This window comes from Rhinichthys klamathensis, unplaced genomic scaffold (genome assembly GCF_029890125.1).
Source record: "Rhinichthys klamathensis goyatoka isolate OS25496 unplaced genomic scaffold, OSU_Roscu_1.1 h1tg000533l_1, whole genome shotgun sequence".
Taxonomy (NCBI): Eukaryota; Metazoa; Chordata; class Actinopteri; order Cypriniformes; family Leuciscidae; genus Rhinichthys; species Rhinichthys klamathensis.
This window is the reverse complement of record NW_026607009.1, coordinates 36005-61720: the sequence shown is the minus strand read 5'-3', so window position 1 is coordinate 61720 and position 25716 is coordinate 36005. Positions and strand designations below refer to the sequence as shown.

General features: G+C 36.1%; 1 protein-coding gene across 3 annotated transcripts in view; it reads right to left on the bottom strand.

The window, feature by feature from the left end:
* Nucleotides 1–25716, bottom strand: part of prkcz (protein kinase C, zeta) — a 77867-nt gene that overhangs the window by 27610 nt on the left and 24541 nt on the right. For 2 of the 3 annotated variants that reach the window (XM_056238724.1, XM_056238725.1), the window contains exons 3-13: nt 25517–25648; nt 24157–24253; nt 19793–19851; nt 19388–19576; nt 14904–15001; nt 14091–14177; nt 11472–11607; nt 11277–11364; nt 11023–11142; nt 8706–8785; nt 3439–3528 (exon numbers count right to left, since the gene is read on the bottom strand). In XM_056238724.1, coding sequence (XP_056094699.1) covers nt 3439–3528; nt 8706–8785; nt 11023–11142; nt 11277–11364; nt 11472–11607; nt 14091–14177; nt 14904–15001; nt 19388–19576; nt 19793–19851; nt 24157–24253; nt 25517–25648 — 1176 coding nt within the window. Of the gene's footprint in view, nt 1–3438; nt 3529–8705; nt 8786–8991; nt 9622–11022; nt 11143–11276; nt 11365–11471; nt 11608–14090; nt 14178–14903; nt 15002–19387; nt 19577–19792; nt 19852–24156; nt 24254–25516; nt 25649–25716 lie in introns of those variants that run through there. The other variant, XM_056238726.1, reaches the window with a different exon arrangement.

The window sequence follows — 25716 nt, the reverse complement described above, 5'->3', positions numbered from 1 at the left end:
AGAGTGGGGGAGAGAGGGGGAAAGATGGCAGGTTGCGCACCGAGTGACCTGGTCTCGAAGAAGAACACGACTTCTGCAGTTTGGCAGGGATGGGCATTTCAAGCAAAAATAATATTTGAAGATCGCCTGGTATTTGATTATTATTTGAAAATCGCACCCCTCCACCATATGCACGCACACATGCATGTAGGCTACACAGCTATACAGCAGAGCGGTGTGACACTTATTAAATAGGTTATAAGTAAAAAAAATAAATAAAAACTCATTTCTTTTCATATTTATGTTTAATAATATAATGTTGTTATTTTTTTTTTATTTCATCTATGTTGATTATATGAAAAGGAAACTGCATGAGATGAATAAGATAGGATCATAAGATGCCCAATATCGGAAAACATTTGGAATGGGTCAGACATGATTTTTGACCACTTATTACGTTTTGTTTTGTAGAAAGCCTTTCTTTAAAGTGAATTTCGTTTCGCATAAATTGTATCTTCATTTTAATCAATGTTTCATCAACGAATTGCCTGGATTAATAAATAAGAAGGATATATATTAGACAATATAAGCCGGCGCGTGAACTGGAGCGCGTCTCCTAAAAAGAACGAAACTCAGCGTATAAGATAGATGCCTTAAATATCTGAGAAGTGTATATATATAATAAGCTTGAAATGTCTACTTTTAAACAAAACAATTAAAAACTAAAAGAAATGGCCTGCTCTCTGTAGGCTAATTCATATGAAGTGTGCATTTCTATCTATGCGCGTTCACTACTGCGAAGATGCGAGTCTGCATCGTAAACTTTATCTGTGCAGCCACTGACATAGAACGTTTTTTATTAATAAACAATTCAAATGTTTCATGCATAATTACTTTTGCCGGTTCTTTGTGCCAAGCTTTATGCGTGCTTTGAGATGCAGAATAGGCAATATATTACGAAAACGCTCATTATGGTTTAGCATTCTCTCCTATATATATTTAAGTAATTTAATCAATATAAATATGTGATTAGACTAATGGCTTAAATCAACTACTACTAGTCAACTAGAAAAAAAAAACTTTAGTCGTGCACGGGCAGCCCTACTTCACATGTTTTCTAACCAGCATGTCACTGCGGGCGTTCTGAGCGCGCGCCGCTTAGTGGACTGGGCGAGCGGCGCGTGATCTTCAGAAATGCGCTCTCTGCTCTGGAGGAAATATTACCACTCCGCTCACATGCTCTGGTGTGAGACAATGTGCATCTTCTCCTGTTGTCTGAGAGTTGATTGACAGCTTTTAGATGCATTATTGGCATCGCCACCCTCTGGTTGAACGTGTCACCACCGCATCAGAACAAAAACATGGGGATTTTTTATAGACAATAATCCCACAACCTATTCCATATTCTATAATAAAATCAAATAATTGAATATTCGAAAATTGTGACTCATCCCTGCACAAACCAACAGTTTGGTGATGCCGTCTGAGCCTTATGTCATAATTTTTAATTAGTCACGCGGTAATACCGTATACCGCGGTAAAATAGGGAGGAGGTTTGACGGTATCAAAATTTGGATACCGCCCAAGCCTAGTTCAAGCCTTAATTAGGTGGGTCACAAACCCACAATCCCTCTAATTCGTACCCTAAACAAATTCAAAATCAACATGAAATATAGTTCCCATTTTACTTCTGTAACGCATATCGTGATATTCGATTAAATAAAAATGTAGACGGGACTTGGTTTTATCCATTGAACACTGACTGGAACTTGAAAAAAGCCCTTACAGACCAGAATGGAGCCAGGTGGTTATATTACAAATATATATTACAAAGACAAGCTTTTTCTTCTTCTTCTTTGTAACAACATGCACATGGAATTAGAAAGCAAACTGAGTCTATTTTGATATCATGTTGACAAAATTTTTAAAGTGCTTAAAAAGAAGCTGTAAAAGAATAAAATTGCGTAATTAATTACCTAATTTACCTGATTTTTTTTTAACAACATGATTCTGTGCATGATGGGTGTGTAAATTCTATGGAAATCTTAAAAAATACCTTTAGAATTTAACAGGAGCAGATCCTGTGTGGAACTATACAGTAGTAGGCCATATTGCAGCCTGAACATGACATGAGTCTTCTCTACCTCTCTGTATTGCAACCCAAAGTCTTCCTCTTACACATACTAATTCATTCATTACATACACACACACACACACACACGCTCTCTCTGCAATTCCTGAATATTGTATGCTCTCTCACTGACTTTCATGTTTCAGCATTGTGTGCATCATTTATACCAGACCAATTAACATCCCCCCTTAAACCTTGTGCCGCTTCAGCAAAGGCTGAATCTCATTTGATATTCTCTTTCATTTCTGCTGCTTGTACGGAGGATAACACCCACCTATCAATGACCACACACTACATCCCCTCTTCCAAAAGTGTAGTTCATAAACAACTGCAATAAACCTTGCTTAAACAGTCTCAAAGAGTAGTATTTTCTACTGTTGTTGTTAAAGCTGATTCAGTCTGGGTTTTGGTCAGTACTTTAAACCAGATCCTCTTGGATAACTCCATTTTAAAAAATTCTAATTTTAAAAGTGCCCCTAATATGTTATATTAAAGGTTCCTAATTTTGTTTAGGAGGTCTCCTACAATAGATTTACATGCATCCAAATTTTCTCATAACATACATTGCAGCATTATTGCTCTTCTCTAAACAGTCTGGTCTCTCTAAACCTGCTCTGATTGGTCAGATGGCCCAGTCTGTTGTGATTGATCTACCGATTACAGCACGTGCCGGAAACAAAATGTCCATTTCTGAATTTCAGCTCTGGACACTTCCTCAGCACTTGAATACACAGTGATACGAATAGTAATGATGGCGTCAGTCCAATATACCCTATCAATTCGAGCCCGAGTCCTCATCCTTTGGAAGTGCATGCAAGTGGATTTGTGCTTAAAACACATCTTTTCGACATGTTGAGAACACAAACCAAACTCGTCCACGCTTCAGCTACAACTGCAGTGTTTTAGGGCGGGCCAAAGTAAACGTTGTTCACGGGCAGACCATAGGCTGGCAATGCATTGTGCAAATTTGTTACAAACCTTCATAGGTTTGTACAGGAAGAAAGACTGGAATTATTGATGACTCGTTTCAGGCAGTTCAGAATCGGTTCGTTCTTTTGGGAGACCATAACTCCATTTATCGCGCACTTTGATCTTTAAAATGGTTAGAAACTTTTACATTCACAAACAACTATATAACACACTACTTGAAAGGAAATACCAAACAACCCTTAAAAATGTTCATGCCATGAAAAAATTGACTACGTTTTATGACACTAATTTTAAGCGAAAAAAAAAAAAAAAAGAGTAAAGATATCAGAGCCAGCCAAGCAACTTCCATTAGTGCTTAAGCAGTCTCTCCATATATTAAAAAATGACAAAAAGCCTACCTGGTCCCAGTCTATGCTTCTGAAGAACGTATGAGCCTTGATGTCTGTGAATCCGGTCTGAACTTGGCATCCCAGCCTCTCTTTCGGGTCCTGAACAGAACACACACCCTATTAATAACACACCTAACAAAAGCCAGATCTGGTGTAGAGAACTTCAAAAACATGAAACCTAATTTCATGTCCTCTTTATTTCAGAAGACTGGAGTTTAACCCGAAACACATTCACTAGCGCATACGTTATCTTGTGCTCTGAGATTTTAGACGAGGATTCAGGGGTCTTGGAGCAACTCGCTGCACTGATCTAGGCTCATTTAATCCCAATGAATCAGGCAGTGGCTAAGAGGGCTGATAACACTGATTACAGGCTGCTGTTGAGTTTGAGGAACCCCAGAGCTTCAATAAACGCAATTTGTCTTGACAATTAAAGGAAAAAGCTTCATTATTCATAGATTTAATCAAGAGACACGCACACAGGCAAACGAAAAGAAGTGTGCGCACCCTCAAGAGATCAGTTTTATCTGGAGGATGATGACCCTCCTAATAATAGCACATATATTTGTTCAATCAGAGGCAAACTGTGTGCACGTTTGTGTAGAGTTAAGACCCTCATTTATAAACCGCAGTGTGCAACGTTCATGAATTATGGCATTTTTTTCCCCTAAGAGCCTGTTTGTTTCTCATCCATTTTTCTCGTGTAATGGAGCGTAATAGTGATTATTAACTACTCATTACGTAAAGAATTTTGTAAGATGTAATTGAATCAGTCTGGCCAATACCAGTATTATCTTTTGTAGTCTTTAGAATACATTATTCATAGTTTATAATAATATACAAATATAAGAAAAATATATACATATACACACATACTGTTGCAACACTTTACAGTAAGGTTTCATTTGTTAACGTTAGTTAATGTATTACCTAACAATAACTAACCATAAGTTAGTTACCATGCAGTTCATTCTTAGTTCATGTTAACTAATGTAGTTAACTAATGTTAACTAATGAAACCTTATTGTAAAGGTTTTATATATATTTATTTATTCGAATAGGTTATTTATTCAAATAGAAAGAATCAAGCGTACCACTTGATTTGATTTGATTTGATTTATTCAACAATGATAACAAACACATATACAAACTTGCCGGAGGCGATTCATATACATTTCCATACAATTGTTGAGGATAAAAAAACACAATAAAGCCACAGGCTTATTTCCATTGTGGTCCTCTACATGCATAAAATGAGCGAACAGTTCCAGTGGGAATAAAACCAAAACAAGCAACTCATACCCTACAAATTCATATGGCATCTCAAATGGAAAGCCATTTTTTAACTTCTCTTTTAAAGGGCCCTGCTTCTTGTAATTGCTTTAAATTATCTGGCAATCCATTCCAAGCAATTGCACTCGAATACAAAAACGAATTCCTCCCAACTACACTTTTAAACCGGTACAGATATATATTATTCATCCTTGCCCTTGTAGAAATACAGTGAACATCTCTCACAAAATCATAATAGTCAAGCAAGTATTTAGGAACAGCCCTCTGAATTATTTTATGCACCATCTTGATTTTAATAAAAATTACTCTTTTATCCACTTTTAAAATTCCCAATTCTTTGAAATGGTTATCATTTAGATGCATACGAGGATGTGATCCCAAAATAATTCTACACAACCTATTCTGAGCAGTCTGTAATTTATTTTTGACATGTTTTTTAGAGCCACTATACCAAAAAGTTGCTGCATAGTCGAAATGTGGCTGCACTAATGCAACAGCTAACTTTGTCATTGTTTGTTTATCTAAATAAGCAGCCTGTCGAGCTAAAAATTTTATTCGATTATTTATTTTCGATAAAGCAGCAGCCGCCATGCTATCCCCAGTCATTTTGTTATCAAAAATACATCCTAAAAGTTTCACTTCTTGTTTAAAAGAAAAATGCTCATCTCCCACCCTTATTTCTAAATTTGGACATTTCTTCAATTTTGCAGTTGAACCGAATAAGATAGCCTCAGTTTTCCCTAAATGTAAAAATAGCTTATTTTTAAAGCACCAATTAGATACTTCTACTATTTCTCTTTTTAACTTGTTTTCTATTGTTTCTTTATTTTCATCAGTAACTATTATTACGGCATCGTCAGCATATAATGATAAGTGGCTCGAACAGGCCATCTTTAAATCATTTATATAAATTAAAAAAAGTAAGGGCCCCAATACACTACCTTGTGGTACTCCACAAGAGATCGGCAAAAATTCTGAGCACTTTCCATTTATATCGACCATTTGACACCTATTCGTAAGATAGGATTTGACCCATTTACATGAATTAGAATCAAATCCCATAGCATTTAATTTTAACAGCAGAATATTATGGTCGACTGTGTCGAAGGCTTTTCGTAAATCAAGCAAGACCATCCCACTTAGTTTACCTTTATCTATTCCTTTCTTTATATAATCCGTCAAATATAGAATAGTTGTCTCTGTGGAATGTAACTTTCTAAAACCAGACTGAAATTCATATAAAATATTAAAGTTGGAAATATATTCCTCAATTTGGTCAAATAATATTTTTTCTAAAATTTTAGATAAAGACGACAGGATTGACACAGGCCTATAATTATTACAATCAAGCCTACTCCCTTTTTTAAAAAGGGGGAAAATTTTAGCTTTTTTAAATTCAGCTGGTACCTTGTTCTGGCAAATAGAAAGATTTAAAATATGAGTAACCATAGGAGTTATAAAATTAGCAGCGTCTTTAATAAATTTAGCCGGGATATTATCCAGACCTGTGGCTTTATTGCACTTCAATTCACTTAGTTTCTTATAAACTATGTTCTCTGTTACTTTGCTAAATGAAAAACTTCCTAAGGCAACACCACAATTGTCATAATATTCTTTAACCAATTTATCGTCATATAAGTCTGATTGTGCTGGAAGCTCCTTTACTAAATTTTCACCCACCGAAGTAAAAAATTCATTAAAACAACTTGCTACCTTTTTCTGGTCTGTCATCAATTGACCGTTACTTATGAGACTAATTCTTGGTTCTTTACTTTTAACCTTTTGCCGATAGCCTAGACCACTCAAGATTCGCCATAGTTTTTTAGAGTCTTGTTTAGCTTCACTAATTTCATTCATCAAAAACATTTTTTTAGCCTCTTTAATTTTGCACCTAATCTCATTTCTTTTACGTTTAAATTTGATATAATTGTCTTCATTTCCATCTTTTTTGAATGATTTTAGGCTATTATTGCGTTCCTTAATATCTTTTAAAATACTATCGGTCATCCAGGGTTCTGTTCTTTGTTTAATTCTTATTTCTTTGTAAGGTGCTACTTTATTCAGAACTTGCACAAATCTCTTTTTAAACCTGTCCCAAACTGTATCCACATCATCAAACTGCATCACTTCTTTCCAATTGACCTTACTAAGCTCTTCAACAAAAAATTGTGGACAGTATCTTTTAAGTGATCTAATTTTTAATGTATTGTGATGACTTATAGCCTCTCTATTTAATTTCCTAACTACATACACCATATTATGATCACTTAAACCAAGCTCCAAAACACCACTTTTATATATCCTAGAAATGTCTGAAACCAGTATAATATCAATAATTGTACTGCTATTAGAGGTAATTCTGGTTGGGTCACTGATAATTTGTTTCAATGAATATGATTTGCAAAGTGAACTGTACTGCTTAAACACTGATGAGTCTTTCTTCAACATATCTGTATTTAAATCGCCCAAAATAATCAATTCTTGACCTAAAACATAATCAGACATATTTAAAACCTCATCCAAACTCTCATAAAAATCACTTTGATCCGGAGGACGATAGCAGATACCAACCAAAATCGGTTTGCTCTTAGGCAACAAAACTTCAAGCCAGAACGCCTCCACCTTAGAGTTAATAAAATCTCTTCTCTCATTACACACCAAATCTGACCTTATATATGCACACACACCACCTCCTTTCCGATTTCGATCTCGTCTGAACAAACAATAATTGTCAATTTGAATCTCTTCATCCAATACTGAATCATCAAGCCATGTTTCGCTGCAGCTGAACAACGCCACTTTAGATTCCTGACATAAATAGCGTAGTTCACTTATCTTTGGAAGAAGACTTCTGACGTTGAGGTGAGCCATATGCAAACCTTTCATTGATCTAAAAGATCTATAGCCACTTATCTTGCACGTCATCGCATCGTTGAGTAGGATATCTTCCTCGTCCTTCTCAGTAGATTTAAACAATTGGCTCCTCTGTTTCGTTCCTTCTTTCTCCGTATTCGAAAAAATCTCAGACACACCATAATCCATTTGATACACATCTCGTGTTTCATGACAAGGATGCAAATCACTCCACTGATCCGCCATCAAGTTCCACGCTGTCACAACTTCCGAACGCCGACATTGTTCCATGTCCATATTCCGACGATTCTCCTCGAAAAGAGTCGCGTTAACTCCTTCACCGCCTTCACATGACACCGGCCCAGGACATTGATGTATGTCTCCCGACACCAGCAAACACATTAAAATGATTAACAAATCACTCAAGTGTCTTTTATAGCCGCGTCTTTGGCTACGACTTGATTTTCTAGAACATATGCTCCATGGGTGATAGATCAATGAATAGATAACGTTCTTTCCAAAACCAAGATGTTTCAATCCTGAGGCAGGTTGCTGAATTTCATTTTTTAAAGTAAAAAAACGATTTTCCACTTCATTAAAACGCCATAAAAACGTATAAAATAGGGTGAAGATGCATAGTGTGATTGACACTCCACACCTGCCTGACGCCATCTTGCTGACTTAACTGACAGAATTTTTATAAAAATATGAAGTGAAATATAAAAAAAAGAAAAAATATATAAAACAGAATAGGTAAAATATTACAATACTTCAAATATATATTCATTTCTGTTGATGCTATAGCAAATGTTATGTTGTTATTTTCACTGAATCAGTTTTAATGAAGTAGAAATCACACCGACTGGCTTCGATGGAAGCATGACCTTAGAGTTCATGAAATGTTGAACTGTTTTTACAGAATCCTTTGATAACAGCACCTTACTTGGTGCTGGCGCATGCACTACTAGTTTATTCAATAGCACTAATAATGTAATTTTACTGAATGATATTTTTAATGTTTTTTGTTCTCTATAACCTCTTTTTCTCATCTCCTTGTGTTTTGCAAAAACATGACAGCTGTATTGCACTCTGCAGTGTTCGTTCGCATACCAAGTACATTCTGTTCTCACCTTGTTCAGAAAACCTTTCAGCACACTCGCAGCCTTAACAGACAATGACCTGGGAATCCGTATCGGCTTCTCCAAAATTACTGAAAGAGAGAGGGGAAAAAGAAACAGAAGATAAAAGAGTATGAGTCATTCTTGCAGAGTATGCCCGTCGTGTTGTGCGGCAGTGTCAGAGAGAGACAGGCTTTAACCCACACACACAAAATCTCTCGCTCATACACCCACACACTACAGACGCCTGAATAAGCCCTTCGATATTCAATCAAAGACTCAAAAGATTTCTCCCCGCTCCATGTTTATTTCTGTAAATTCATAAAATTCTGTCGCGGTGTTAAGTGGATTTAAAACACCCCACAAAAAGTAAAAAAAAATAAAAATAAAAAATGTCTTTTTAATACGTCTCATCCCAGCATTTTTGGATTTCTTTTACAGTTGCGTATCTTGGGAAACAGTCCAGAAGTAAAGCCTGTTAAATTTCATCTCGCTCTCAAAGACGGAGTGCAGACGAGCGTTTATCTTTCCCCTCTCTGAATGCCACATCCCCCTGTTTGTTTTCTTTTCCAAATCGAAAGCTAAAGGGATTTAGGTCTTGCAGGGGCTCTGCCCTGCTGCTGTGACGCGGTTTGGACGGCGGCCCGAAAGCGGCTAAAGTGTTGGCTCGGCGGTGGCAGCATCTGCCCTGCTCCTGGGTGGGCGGCGGAGCGCCGTGTAGGGCCGGGGGGAGGTTGGACCGGGACGACGCTGCAGCATATGGACGAACTGAGGTTTGGATTGGGGGAACGGAGTTCCGGTTGTGGAGAGAGATCCAGGTTCATGTTGTGTGTGTCTGTATGAACGAGAGTGATCCAGGAGCACGCTGCCCTCACGGCTGGAGCACCAGAGAACAGACAGGGAAGCAGATGACCACACACTCTCTGCTCTGGAGATTGAAGGGAGGCGAGGAAAGGGGGGATGAAAGAATGTCTCATTAAGGAATGGCACACATGCCGTGAAGGGCTCAGCAATACATATGAACATATCATCGCTGTCGGGCGGATATGTGTCCAAAAACACTACTTTCAAGGAAATTTTTATAACTTTATAAGTGCCTTTATATATGGTCAGACACTTGTCATTATATTATTAAAATTTGACCAAAATAAAGCTGAAATGGACCAGCGAATTTTAGGGAATTTCGGACATATGTGTTTTGTCCGTCATTAGAACAGCCGCATCTGAGGCAGCAAGTACATCACATTGCGTTTTAATCAACGTACACGTTATAAAAAAAATTTGTAGCTATGTGGGCACTCAGCAAAATCTCATGTTATTAAAAAATAAGTGCTACATACAGACTATTTAAGACTGTATTGGCTATGATTTGATGACAAATGCATCTATCGGTGACTAAGACATCTTCTACACTCTTCAAATACATAAAAAATGTGTCTTTAACTATATATATATATATATGTGCAACAAGCAGAGATGGTCCAAACTGTGTGCAGCACTTCATTCATGATAGAGGCGGGTGGAGTTATGACGTTTTACCAACAGTTTGAGGATCAAATGGAGCTACAAGGTTTAGTCACAAGCTCTTTTTAATACTTTTCTTTGCTTGAATACTTCAAAACCTCAAACATATGTAAAGGGTGACCAATAGTAGATTTATGAAAAAAAAAATGGTTACACTTTATTTTCATGGTCCAATTTAGACATTCTACTAAGTGAGTTTGCAACTACATGTTAACTAACTCTCAATAGAGTATTAGTAGACAGTAGTAGAATGTTAGAGTTGGGGTTAGTAGAATAAGTTGAATAGTTGCTAAGTTACTTATGGTTAGTAGAATGTCTAAAGTGGACGATCAAAAAGTGTTACCAACAAAATAAAAATAAAACTCTTCAAAAGTTTGTCCATTTCACTCTACCAGAATTGAACATACCTTCTATAATTTGTGGGAAAAAGATGAAGAGATTTGGTTACACTTTATTTTAAGGTGTCAGTGTTACTTATTAGAGTAATAATAATTAACTACATGTACTTACTATAGGGTTAAGGGTTAGGTTTTAGTTTAGGGTTAGTTACATGTAATTATGCACAAATTATAGTTATTACTATAGTAACTACATATAACATGTGTAACAAGGACATTGTAAAATAAAGTGTTACTAGAGATTTATATATATATATCGCTGCATCACTGTAAAAACTGTGAGTAGGTCCAAAATTAACACCTATCAAGCGCCAAATGGAAGTAAAAATTGGCTTTGGCGAGAATAAATAAAACTTCCGTAATACATGGTTTACATTGAACTAAACGTTGAATTCACAAGTAGTCACCTTGGAAGAGATATTCCTCTGTGTTCATGTCAGGATTGTCAGTGATGATGTCAAAGGGAGATCGACCTGCCATCATTTCAAACATGAGCACACCCAGGGCCCACCAGTCTACACTAAACCCTGAGACACAGAAAAAGAAGAGTTCAATCTTTATCAGTAGGATTCACATAACACTAAATATATACATTTTACTATGTTACTTATTGTGCAGTATTGACAGCAGGGGGTGTATGGATTCATGTAGTCACACCTACCGTAATCTTCTCCCCTCAGGATCTCTGGGGCGATGTAGTTGGGCGTCCCACAGAATGTGCTGGTGGTGTCACCTGGTCTGATTCCCTCCTGAAACAAAATCTGGTATGAGTTCTACCCTGTTTTAACAGTATTTTTTGACTTACTGAGAGATACATCTATGGCTACTTCTATTTGTGTTTAGTATTAGGTTCTACCTTGCACATGCCATAGTCTGTAAGTTTGATATGGCCATCCTGGTCCAATAGTACATTGTCCAGTTTTAAATCGCGGTAAATAATGCCCTTCTCATGCAGAAAATTAAGAGCGATGCAAATTTCAGCAGCATAAAATCTGCAGGAAACAGGAAAAAAGAAGTCATTGGCAAGACTCGTCATTTTAAAACATACAGATGAGGACTAATTGAAGATGAATTGTTGATTTCCACATTTAACACACAACCGTTCAAAAGTTTAGGGTCGGTAAGATTTGTTAATGTTAATTATCAAGACTGCATTTATTTATGTGATGCAAAGCTGAATTTTCAGCATCATTACTCTAGTTTTTAGTCACATGATCCTTCAGAAATCATTCAAATACGCTGATTTGCTGCTCAAGAAATATCTCTTATTGTTATACAGTATTAACAGTTGGGCTGAATAATATTGTGGTAATTCTGTGATATATTTTTTTTCCTGATTCTTTAATGAATATAATGTTCAAAAGAATGACATTGATCAGAAATCTTTTGTAAGATTATAATTTTCTTTACTGTCACTTTTGATCAATTTAATGTATCCTTGCTGAATAAAAGTATACATTTTTGTCAAAAAATACCTTTGGACAGTAATGTGAATTTTTTGTTTGTTTCCTATGATTCTGTTTCATGTTCAATATTTTTTTTTAACTCTTCATAAATTAAATTAATGTTGCTACTACTGTGTGCAAGTTATATGCCTTGTCTTTACTACCAATTTAATGCTTTGATAATTTAATGTTCTTGCTGAATATTGAAAAACAAAAACAAAATCTTACTGACCCCAAACTTTTAAATAGTAGTGTACAAGGCTTTAATACATTCGAGACCATGTGTCAACCAATCAGAATCAAGCATTCAACAATGCTGAGGTACTATAATCTGTACAATAATCTGTCCTTAAGCATCCTTTACCTGTATGACCATTAGCGATGTGACAAGCGTCCAGTGACAAGCAATTTCTTGAAATTACTAGCAAAAAAAAAAAACCGTGGAATGTTTTTTTTTACACTTTAGGTGTTCAGTTAAGTGGATTGGGATGTTGACCAATGAAATTTCACAGTGGCCTACCCAGCACAATGTCGCATATAAGGAAAAAAGCAACTGTCAATATAATGTAAAGTCAATATATGTGTGAAATTGACAGAACATTAGATAAACATGAACATAAACAATTTTTTGAGAGTTTCCCAAGCGGGAGCTGTGCATCTAACTGTCTCAACCCTGTTTAAAGTTAGAAAAAAAAAAGCAAATAAAAAGAAAGAAGGTGTTCAAAGTAGGACAAAATGAGTGGTGACATTTCCGAACAGGTTTCAGGTCTGGCAATCTGAATCTTTTGCTTCATGTCAGCGATCAGCAAGGGCTCGTGAGACCTTTAGGAGCAACTCATGAATATTTAGGCTCATTACTCGTAATTAGCATGTGGATTTGCATATGTGTGGTGTGCCGGACGCATATTGATAGGACCGGTCGGGGTGAGCTTGACTCAAATGATTAGCCTGCGTTTGATCTCAGTTTATCAGACGTGTGAAAGGGGGCATTACAACAGTGCTCAGATCAGTCGCTGTGACAGGATTCACATCATCTAACAGAGTAATATAGCCTAACAGAAGTGTATGAGATCTGCATTTAAACTAAGGGCGTGGCTTTAGTTCAATCATTAGCACGGACAATTTCAAGTTAAACTATAAAACTACACAGATGAGTTGTGCTTTTGAAGTCAGAGAGAGTCACTGGTGCCAGAGTGAATGCCGTGAGCCTAAAACGTGCACATTTTTATTTGTGTAAGAAATATTTTCTCTATTTGAATCATAAGAAACCATGAAATCATATTTTCACTGGGTTTTTTTTAACAAATAATGCAGCCTTGATAAGAATAAGAGACTAAAACATTAAATTTCAAAACGGTTTTACATTACATTTCAAATACATTGAAAAAATCGACCGGAACATTTGAACAGTAGTGTCCATTTATTTTGCTATCATAACTATATAGGCCCGTCCACACCATAAACGATAACTTTTTATATAACTATAACGATAAATACATTAGCGTCCACACCAGCGGACAATATCGTTCTGTTTATTCTAAGCACGTGCTTGTCTGTCACTTTAAATGCGCAAGCTCATTACAGCAGGATGGTTCTGATTGGCTGTCAAGGTTTTTATTGTTCATTAGCAGGATAAAAACGTTTTGAAAGTGATTCCAACAATATCGTTTCTCTGTGCCGTTATCATTATAGCTGTGGTGTGAGTTCCGCTATTCTTAAATATTGAGAAAGATTTTTAGCACTATATCTTTATTGTTATCTTTATAGTTATTGTCCTTGGTGTGAACGGGCCTTTAGGCTATATGGTTAATGGCTTTTTATTTTTCTGTATTTATTCATTTATAGTTGCTGCTGAACAGACCTGCAACCCATTTTTTGGCTAAGAATTGTTCATCTAGTGACCTACTCATTGTTCCTTTTCTCCTTCATCCATCCATCCAACCATCCAATCCCACATAAAATTAGGCCTAATCTAAATGGCCTCCTGAGTTGAAAATATCAACAATCTTTTTTTTTTAAATTGCACATACCTGGCATGTTCCTCTGGAAGCTTCCGCTGCCTCTGCATATGGAACATAAGATCTCCTCCATTCACATACTCAATCACTAGAAACAGCCTGAATGGAGAGCAGGAGACATTCATCATTTCTTAATAGTTTTTGTTTCAGATGTGCTGTATGTGAGAGATATACTGGCTATACTGTACGTTCACACTACGTTTGGTCATGTAAAAAAGATTGACAACCATGTTCTATAACTCAGAGACCTTAAATTCTCCACAGTCGAGTTACAAAACTAGTTGTCTGTTGCAAGTAATTTCTCACTATTGTTAGTACTGTCAACCTCTCAAGTTATGAAGAACAGCAGTAAATAGTGATATTGTGCAGATGAACAGCTAGGAAAAAAATCCAGTTAAGAGTTTCGGTGGAAGAAAAAAAAAAAAAGCGTTTGGCTGCATTTCAGAGGGAATGAAGACGGCAGGATTGTTCCAAAATGCCCAAAATAGCTCAGAAGAAAAGACACAATATTTACTATCATTATCTATTACCATGGTTACAGGCTGTAAACATGGCTATCACCATTGACTGGTTTCCTGTTCATACAGACATTATTTGATCCGCTCATACCTGCAGTTTTATGTGCGATTTAAATAGCAAATCTGTGAAAAAAATCACGGTTGTCAATCTCAAACGCTGATTTTGTGAATGTAGCCATAGTTTAACAAAAACGTCCATTGGGATTTTTTGTTTCACATTTTATGACTTTTTCTTGCGGCGAAGATTTCTTATTTTAAGTGTGCTATTACAAAATGCTTTGGTGAATGAAATACATTCTCCTCTTACCGGCTTTCTGTCTGAAAGCAAGAGTGAAGTCCCACTAAGAATGGATTGGTCGATGCTTGTTCAAACACGTGTTTCTCTGTCTGGACCCAGTCAATGTCCTACACCAGAAAAAAAAAAAGAGAGAGAGAGAGAGAGAGAGAGAGAGAGAGAGAGAGAGAGAGAGACATTTGCCTTATCATGAATAATCAACTGCAAATGATCATGACAGGAATCTGTTTCACTGCTTTCTAAGAACTAGAGGAGAGGACATTATGTTTCACCGCCTCTACTGGGGGACTATTTCAGGATAAAGAAAAAAACAAGCCTGTGTTTTCTGAGAAAAGCCTCATCTATTGATCGTTTAACAGCGGAAAACACTTGGCACTATTGCATGCTGTCACTTTGGGGAGTCAAATCTCAGATTTAAAAGAAGAAAAGCACCTTTCTCTTCTTCTTTAAAAAGTGCAGAAAGGAAAGACAACAGAGAAAAGAGAAACAGACATGTAAATAAATCACAAGATAAGCCAATAAAGGTATATATTGTACAGTATCTTTCAAATGTACACCACTTTCGTTTCACAGAACCGTCCAGACAGGATGTTACAAAACATCTGTATTGAGAATGTCTCTGGGTGTGAAGACACAGCTCAGCAATGTGTTGATAAAGTCAAGTATTTTTGTTCTGTCAACACTTTAACATTAAGCAACACTTGTAATCAGCTCAAAGAACTCCAGAGAACGTCTGTTACTCAACAACTAAAGTTGAAAAATGACAGTGAACGTCTTTTGAGAGGCTACGGGTGAAATGAGATCTCAGCCCAAACAAACACTTTGTTTTTCTATCATGTCTGGACGTTTTCATTGGCGAATACTGTTTTTAAACCAAGCTAATGATGTTTTCTATTCCCTGACCTTATACTTAACACTAACAGAAACCTGTATGGATTTTTAGATTTTAATTAGCATGTTTAGTATGTTAAGTGGTTTTCCTCATGGGACTTTTGGCCCCATGATGTAGGCAAAACTTTACACACACACACACACACACACACACACACACACACACACACACACACACACAGTCTGATTTCCAAAACCAGAACAATTTAATTTCCTGGACGAGTGGAAAGCAGATTACAGGAAAGCAGTGTCAGCATAAAGAGATGAAGAGAAACAGATGATATACGTATATATTGTATGTTAATTTTCTCTCTTCCTACATTTCTCCATCTTTCTTTGTTTTCTTTCTCTATCTCCATCTTTCTCCCCTCAATGGAATAGCCAATCGTAATATTTGTCTTGTCAAATAACAGTTATCTACTGACCTCTGACCTCTAACATAGTATGTTTCCAGTATAATGCATTATTTTATTATCATTGAGATACTATTATTTATTTTAGTAAATGTTGTTGTATTTTATTGTTAATGTCTATATCGTTTTTTTATCATTATTTATTTCACTTTTAGTTTGAGTTATTTTACTACATCAAGTTAAACTGAACAAAAGTGAGAAATGTTGCTTTTCTAATACGTTTCTGTTTTTTATACTATTAACTATTCAGTTAATGTTTATTTTAATGACATTTTTAACTTTTTTATTTTTGGTTAACTATAATAAACCTTATTGTAATCGACAAATAACATGGGCATTAATTCATTCATTAATTTTGTTCATCATCAGGAATTTAAGCTCAAATTAATATGAATGTATTATAGGGAAGTGTATTTTAAGTACTGTGACTAGTCAGCATTTTTCTAAGTTTTTTAGCGTTTTTAATTTTTAACCACTTTAATAGTCTGCAGTTTATTCATGCACAAATCTCTCTCTCAATTCATATGAGGTGCATAAATGCATATATGATAATCAGATAAGAATTTGAAAAATGTTGTCTAAAATAATTTAAATGAAATAAAAAAACGGATAGTTCCAGTCCTGGATGCTGACGGGTCAATACAGCATTCTAGCCAAGCTAAAATACCGGTAAACACAATAGTAGCAGTTATGATGCAAAACACATGTTTGACCAATAGCTATGGAGCATTATACGTATATTACTGCGCAGTATCCATAGAGAAAAAAATATTATCCTTAGTTTACTTGTAATGTTTTATTTTTTGTAACGCCTTTATAGAAGCAAAAGACTTTAAATGTAAGACTTTAAGACCTTATTAAGACAAATAAAATTAATACATTATTCCCATACATAATAAACTCATACAATCTCAAAATAAATCATATACCCCAGATTCTTTTACTTAACATTAATCAAGAACTTAATATTAGCAAAATAGGGTTTAAAATACTCTAGACATATTTGATTTAATATATACTTATGCACTGGAATTGGTATATGTACTAATATATCAATAGTATACATATGGATTGGGTTATGCTAATAGGATAATAATGTGTTTAAAGAAAGGCAATAAAAAGGTTATTGTTCTGCAGCAGCACCAAGTTTTGACTTTAAACATGCAGCGCTCACATTTATTTAGTTCCATCATAACCTTTTGAAAGTTAATAATACGATTCCTGTATTTCGGTCCACACAACCTCTTCAGACCTCTTAAAATTATAAGTAACACTTCTGTTATACCATTTGAGAATTTTAATGACCTTAAGTTTGATTAAACTGTCTTTAAGACATTTTAAGACTTTTTTTTTTTTAACCAGCAGGGATCCATGTTGTGAATGTAGTCAAAGTTTAAGGGGTTGAACAACACTCTATGTGACTATATTTACAATATAACACATATGTTATTGCTTACGTACAGCATGTCAAACTGCAATTTGTTGCATAAAAAGCCAAACTGAGTGCATCATTAAATTGCCTCATTAAGCCTTAATAAGTGTGACTGCACAACATACATACACAGAACACACATGTACAGTACATTATAAGAAAAGGAGAACACATTCCTTGAAGGAACGCCTGCCTTCCAGGAAGCAATTACATTGTTTGTGCATATCCAGAGTTCAACTGCATGTCTCTGTCATTCTGGAAGGACCTCTGCTCTTCGTGAACTTCATTCATGTGCGTTAGCTGACAGCCATGTGGCTTTATGTTCCTGAGCGAGCCAAGTTTACAAAGACACAATAGCTTTGACTGTACAGAGTTTACATTGTGATGAATAGCTGTAGAGTTCAGTTTGTCTTTCTATGTGATGCCTGTTCACACATATCAGGTTTCAGTACAGGGAGAGAAAGAAAGAAAGAGATTTCTCTTTGATTTTACAAACAAAACAAAAAGTCTCTCAATGTTATATTGTGCTTTTTAGAATAAAGTCAAATCCCACTGCATTTAAAGGTTATATTAAATTAATAAATACACTAATATTCAAAAGTTTGGGGTCTATACGATTTTGTAATATTTTTGAAAGAAGTCTCTTATGTTCATTATGGCTGCATTTAATCAAATATACAGCAAAACAGTAATATTGTTAAATATAATTGCAATTTAAAACCAACTCTTTTCTGTTTTAATATATTTTAAAATGTAATTTAATCCTGTGATGTAAAACTACATTTTCAGCATCAATACTCCAGTCTTTAGTGTCACATGACCCTTCAGAAGTCATTCTAATAACCTGTTTTGATGCTCAAGAAGCATTTCTTATTATCATCAATGTTGAAATCAGGTATTTTTGTGGAAACTGCAATCCATTTTTTTTTTCAGGATTCTTTGATGAATAGAACGTATAAAAGTGTTTAATTTTTTTTTTTAATTCTTTAAAAATTATACTAACCCCAAACTTTTGAACGATAATGTAAATAAATAAATAAAATTACATTTCTTACTGCATTAGAATAAAAAACTATATATACACTCAACTATATAAAAAGTTTAATATGATATCAATTCTAACATTTTTCAAAGTGAAATTAATCATCAAGATTCTAAATATACAAAAAGCTATTTCTTTTCTCTGAAAATTGAATGTGGGTGTAAACAGGTTGCTTTCTTTTTTTACAGTCTATGGTTGCTTTTAAAACAGAATGACACATTTAATGATGTTGTGACAAAGTGAGTAATCTAACTCTCTATTATAGAAATTAGCTATCATTCCAAAATAGTAATTTTTCATTTATTTCTCTTATTATTTGCAGAAGTCTCCTTTTATATTTTATTTTATTGTATTTATTTAATTATTTTAACGCCATGCTCATTGATGAGCTTAATTTGGCTCCTAAAACTATAATGCGGACACAAGAAAAATTTAAAAATATATAATTAGCAGGCAAACAGTCTGATATCCAATAAGAACAAAGTGCCTTTATCTTTAGTATGAATAAACTTGTGAAAACCACTGAAGATGAACTGCGAGCGATTTAAAATGAGCGCAATCCCACAGCACCACCTACTGGTGTCAACTACACAACAATCACACGTCCAAACTAGGAGAACTTCCTGCATTTCCCCAGATCTGTGAGGTGCAGCAAAGACACTGAGACACCATGATAAAACTGAAGAAGTCTCATCAGCATGACAACACAGGCTGTTACCTCATCATCATGGACCAGCTCTTTCTTCACCACCTTCATGGCGTAAATCTGTTCGTTCTTCTTGAGTCGGACCAGCAGCACTTTAGCGTAACTGCCCCTCCCGATGACCCGGATCATGTCAAAGTCCCCCAGGCCGAGACACTGAGAGATCTGAATCCCCTCGATCCCGTCCACCACCGCCTTCAGATCCTGCGCGCACACACAGCGGAAACCTTTTGTCCAAACTGTTATAACATTTCTCTTGGACAAACTCGAAAATGGTGCAGACATACAATGAGGTTTCATGTTACATGCATTCCTTTAAACAGTATATATCAAGAATGTTAGCAAGAGCATTTGTATATGATTATCAGTGAATGAAACCTCGTGGAAATTTGGGATAATCAGTTATGAGCTGCGTCTTACCTCGGTGTCATCTTCAGCTTTCTCCACTTTCCGGTTGTGTGCTAAGAAAGGGACTGGAACTGAGAGACAGAGAAAGAGAGACTTTCTTATTATTTTCTTGTCCTTTACATTTTTGTTCTGTAGTGTTATTCATTGAATCTTTCTTTTTTAAATATTCTATATATAAATATTGTCTTTTGAACTTACGTTTGCCATTTTTTTCACACTGTTTCCTAAAGTTCACAGCAATTGGATAAGCAAGTCTGATTCATTATAGTGAATTATAGTGAATTGGTTCATTTAGAATAAAATATATATATATATATATATATACACTCACCGGCCACTTTATTAGGTACACCTGTCCAACTGCTCGTTAACACTTAATTTCTAAGCAGCCAATCACATGGCGGCAACTCAGTGCATTTAGGCATGTAGACATGGTCAAGACAATCTCCTGCAGTTCAAACCAAGCATCAGTATGGGGAAGAAAGTTGATTTGAGTGACTTTGAACGTGGCATGATTGTTGGTGCCAGAAGGGCTGGTCTGAGTATTTCAGAAACTGCTAATCTACTGGGATTTTCACGCACAACCATCTCTAGGGTTTACAGAGAATGGTCCGAAAAAGAAAAAACATCCAGTGAGCGGCAGTTCTGTGGGCGGAAATGCCTTGTTGATGCCAGAGGTCAGAGGAGAATGGCCAGACTGGTTCGAGCTGATAGAAGGGCAACAGTGACTGAAATAACCACTCGTTACAACCGAGGTATGCAGCAAAGCATTTGTGAAGCCACAACACGCACAACCTTGAGGCGGATGGGCTACAACAGCAGAAGACTCCACCGGGTACCACTCATCTCCACTACAAATAGGAAAAAGAGGCTACAATTTGCAAGAGCTCACCAAAATTGAACAGTTGAAGACTGGAAAAATGTTGCCTGGTCTGATGAGTCTCGATTTCTGTTGAGACATTCAGATGATAGAGTCAGAATTTGGCGTAAACAGAATGAGAACATGGAACCATCATGCCTTGTTACCACTGTGCAGGCTGGTGGTGGTGGTGTAATGGTGTGGGGGATGTTTTCCTGGCACACTTTAGGCCCCTTAGTGCCAATTGGGCATTTTTTAAATGCCACGGCCTACCTGAGCATTGTTTCTGACCATGTCCATCCCTTTATGGCCACCATGTACCCATCCTCTGATGGCTACTTCCACCATGTCACAAAGCTCTAATCATTTCAAATTGGTTTCTTGAACATGACAATGAGTTCACTGTACTAAAATGGCCTCCACAGTCACCAGATCTCAACCCAATAGAGCATCTTTGGGATGTGGTGGAACGGGAGATTCGCATCATGGATGTGCAGCCGACAAATCTGCGGCAACTGTGTGATGCCATCATGTCAATATGGACCAAACTCCCTGAGGAATGCTTCCAGCACCTTGTTGAATCTATGCCACGAAGAATTGAGGCAGTTCTGAAGGCAAAAGGGGGTCCAACCCGTTACTAGCATGGGGTACCTAATAAAGTGGCCGGTGAGTGTATATATATATATTATTTTGCTGCATCACTCAGAAATAAGAATAAAATAATAATAATTATCAGCAATAATTATAACAATAATAATTATTAATATTATTCATTTATATATTAAGAGAGGATGGGAGAAAGTTTTTCAATAAAACAAAAAACAAAAATTGAATTTCCCATTTAAGTTTCACAGCAGTTTGAATTGGTTGGTCTAATTCGTGAACTGGTCCTTTCAGACATTTCATTTCAATGCAGGAGTAAAAAAAGATTAATTAATCAGTTTGATGCATCACTGAGAAATAATAATACTTCTCAGCAATTATTATTATTATATAAATCTATATATTAGGAGAGGATAGAAGAAAGTTTTTTAACATTGGAAATAATGACTTTTTCCCTTTAAATTTCACAGCAATTGGATTGGGAAGTTTAATCCTTTTCATTATAGTGAATTGGTTTATGCAGACAGTTCATTTTATTGCAGTAGTTCAAAATGTTGTATGTTAAAGGCACAAGATAGATTTTAGTAGCAGTGTGCATTGTTGGATTTACCGGTTTAAATTGAAATTTTCTTATTTGCAAATTACAGTTTTATACTGTTTTTATTCTGTAAATATATTTACATTTGTACTGTATTTTTTACAGAATTATTCTGGCAACCACAGCTGCCAGGATTTTTTGTTGTTGTAAATAATCGGGATTAGTTCGATTCATCACTCAGAAAAGTTCTCAAAAAACATTTTACACTAAAATACATTGTATGTTTTGAATTAGATTGAAATGTTGTTTTTTTGTTCTAAACCTAGCTTACAGTATAACCCCCAAACAAAGTTCCCCCTTACAGTTGAATCACTTCCAAAAGTTTTGAAATTAGTGTTAAATGCCCCATTATGCTTTTTTAAATATTACCTCTCATGTAGTGTGTAATATAGTAGCTGCTTGTGAATGTAAAATGTCTGCAAAGTTATAAAGGTCAAAGAGCACAACAGATAAAGTTATTGTCTCCTAAAAGAAAGAATCGACTCTGAACTGAACTGAAACGAATCGTCAGCATATCCTCCTGTCTAAGGCCGGAGACACACTGGCTGCGTGGCGTGAGCGTGGCGTTTCTGTTGCGTGTCAGCTGCGTGGCGGCTGCGTCGCGTTTTCTGTGTCTTTGCACACCAGAAGCGTGTCTGACGCGGCGCTGCGTGGCGTACACGAATACATATTCGCTATATGTGACATAGAGGGAGGGCGCTGACAGACCAGTCTACATTTGGATTACTGTTGCTCTTGCCTTTACGACATCAATTTCAACTTTTATCACGCATCTTCCAAAATCCGAAAAATAGGGAAACATGCGGCTGTCTGTTTATTTCAATAACATTTACAAATTTTGTGTAGCTTTAAAGATCCTATATTTAGCCTACCTGATGTTGGACCGTCACTCAGAAGACACACTACGATGTTATTGTAGCCTATCCTAACTTTATATCCTCCTGAGGCCCAGAAAGTTTTTTTCAAAGAATTATTTTGATTTTTTTTCATGTAATCACATTGTTAAGATCATTAGAAACAAATGAAAATATTTATAGGCTATATTTTATTCATATGCTATGACCTGTAGTGGACACCAGGACTCGACTGTTTAAAAAATAAAATGACATGAAATTATATAGGCAAAAATAATGGGATTAAAAAAAAAAGACATTTATATCTGAATTTATGTCAAAACCTAGATTTTCAAACATCAAAATGTAATTTATTAATATGTATTCGTGTACAAAATGACATATAAACATCTTTTCCTATACTATTTTGCCTGCAAACGCTTCCAACACGCTTGCGTGTCGCGTGAAAAATAGGCGTCGGTTCTATTTCTAGCATGCACGCGTTTTCCGCGCGGCTCATGCCGCGCCTGAGACGCGCGTGTCACGCAGGCAGTGTGCAAGCTCTAACCTGTTAACATGGGAGCCGAAATAAAAACGGACACGCCACGCAGCCAGTGTGTCTCCGGCCTTACTTCCTGTTACATACATACGTAACAATGTAACAAATTTGTACAGCGCCAGCCTATGGTCTTCATTGGCTGCCCGAGAATGACATGTACTTTGACCCGCCCTAAAACACTGTAGATGTAGCTGACACCTGGAAGAGTTTGGTTCGTGTTGCTGACATGTGAAAAAGACACTGTTTTCTGCGCTGTGAATCAACTTTGCACGCACTTCAAAAAGATACGGAAAAACCGGCGCCATCGTTCCTTTCGATTCCACTGTGCAAGCACTGAGGAAGCCTCCAGAGCTGAAATTCAGATATGGGAATGGACGTTTTGTTTTCAACACGTGCTGTAAGAGGTAGACCAATCATAAAAGACTGGGCCATCTGACCAATCAGAGCAGAGTAGGCTCTCGGCAAGGAGGGGTTTAGAGAGACTGAAGCTTCGAACGAACCATTTTCAGTCTCTTTGAGAAATTAGGTGATGTGCAATGTATATTATGAGAAATTTCAAGTGTTTTTTGACCTTGGGTGAATTGTAAACCTATTGTAGAAGACCTCCAAAACAAAATGAGGAACCTTTAAAATGGCACAATAGGGGCACTTTAAATTAATCAAATTCAAAATAACAATTTCCTTTCACAAATCACTCATGTTTAATGTGTAATGCTATAAGATTCCAGCAGGGGGAGCCACAGACTGGACTGTCGCTCTCTTTCTCTCTCTCTCAACTGGGTCAATGTGACTTTACTCACACCTGATGTACAACAGTATCCTACCACAGTCAGCAGTGACCTCTGACAGATAGAGGACAGAATGACCCCAATACCCACACAAAAACAGCATTCACACATGCACACAGCGGAGATGGAGACCTACTTGTGTCTGTTTCTTCAGGGTCCTCAGGGGGGAGCTCCACTTCCTCTCCGCTTTTATCATCATCTACCAACGGCTCCTGTGATGGCATGACTGGATCCTGCAGAGAAAAAACAGACGATACGGGCAAGGTATTTTTCAAATGTCTTTTTTCCCTCTCCTCTTTGAGGCTCCAAATCAGAATCTCACTTATCCCAACATGAAATCAAAACCTATTTACTTTCTTAATAAAGGTCCCCTGTGCAAGAGATGTATAAATATTTTCATTATCATTTATCAAAATCGAATAACTTTCTCTACCTCTGAAATGAATTTTCTTATCTGTTGACATAACAAAAAATTATGTTAACCAACAATATCACAGTTTGCTCTACACGATCCAATTAAAACTTAATACCGGTAGATAAAATGATTCTATGTTCTACATTATTTCCCACTGAATACTGTTTCACAAAATGTCATATTTTGAAATGTTTATGAGACCTTTCAAACGACCACAAAAAGAAAACATATCAAGCAGACAATTATTATCAACATATTATCGATATATTAATATAATATATAATTATATAACAATAATAATATAACAATGTTTCCAATTCTATAACAAAGGAAAATTTTAAACCAGATAGATAGATAGATAGATAGATTTTAGTTATTGCTAAGTATTCTCAGTCAAAACTCGAGACCATAAATGTGTAACAACAAAATTATGACAAACATTTGAGAGAAAGATAGAGAGAGAAAAAGAACTATAATGAAAGGAGGCAGGCGAATGACAGAATGTCTTCACAAAATGAGGATAAAGTCAGACTGTAAAGCTCATCAGTTTTGGGTTCTGTTTGAAAAACATCGGATGTAGGAAATCGGATGTCTGATGTCTTCTGTCATGTAAATAAATCAGGAGTACAATGTTGAATTTCATACTGAATTTCTGACATACAGAAACCCCTGCAGAAACATTTCTTGCAGAAGGTGGTGTTGTGAAGATGTTTAATGTTACAGTTTTTCAGTCTATGATTTCGACATTCTGTCTAAGCACAGAATCAGGTCAATTCAATACTGACAAGACAGTGTTATCATCTGACAAATTCCACAAGGGCTATCAATCCAACAACACTCTTGAGAAGTGAGAAGAGAGGAAAAAGTCAATAAAACATTACAATGAAACAGTAATGAGCTTCTCAACAGTGGAGGATGTGCTTATTTGAATGAAATGACAAATACAATAAAAAATATTTTTACATTTTGCAAGTACATTTTTTCACTTCTTTATGCTTTCAAGTCTGACTTCATTTGAATGAAGACTCTCAGTGACAAAAGACAGATGATGAATATTTTTAGAGCTGACTAAAAGACTCACCATATGCCTTTGACAGGTCAGTGAGACGAGCTTGTGACAGCGTTTATGGACCAGAAGCTTGCAGTTGATACACTTGTAGCCCTGACGCCCCAGTCCCCATATCCTCTCGCTGCAGTGGCCACAGTACGCTTTCTGAGAGAGACACAGACACACACAACTACTGAAGTTACACTATCGTTATCTATGATCAGTTTAGCAAG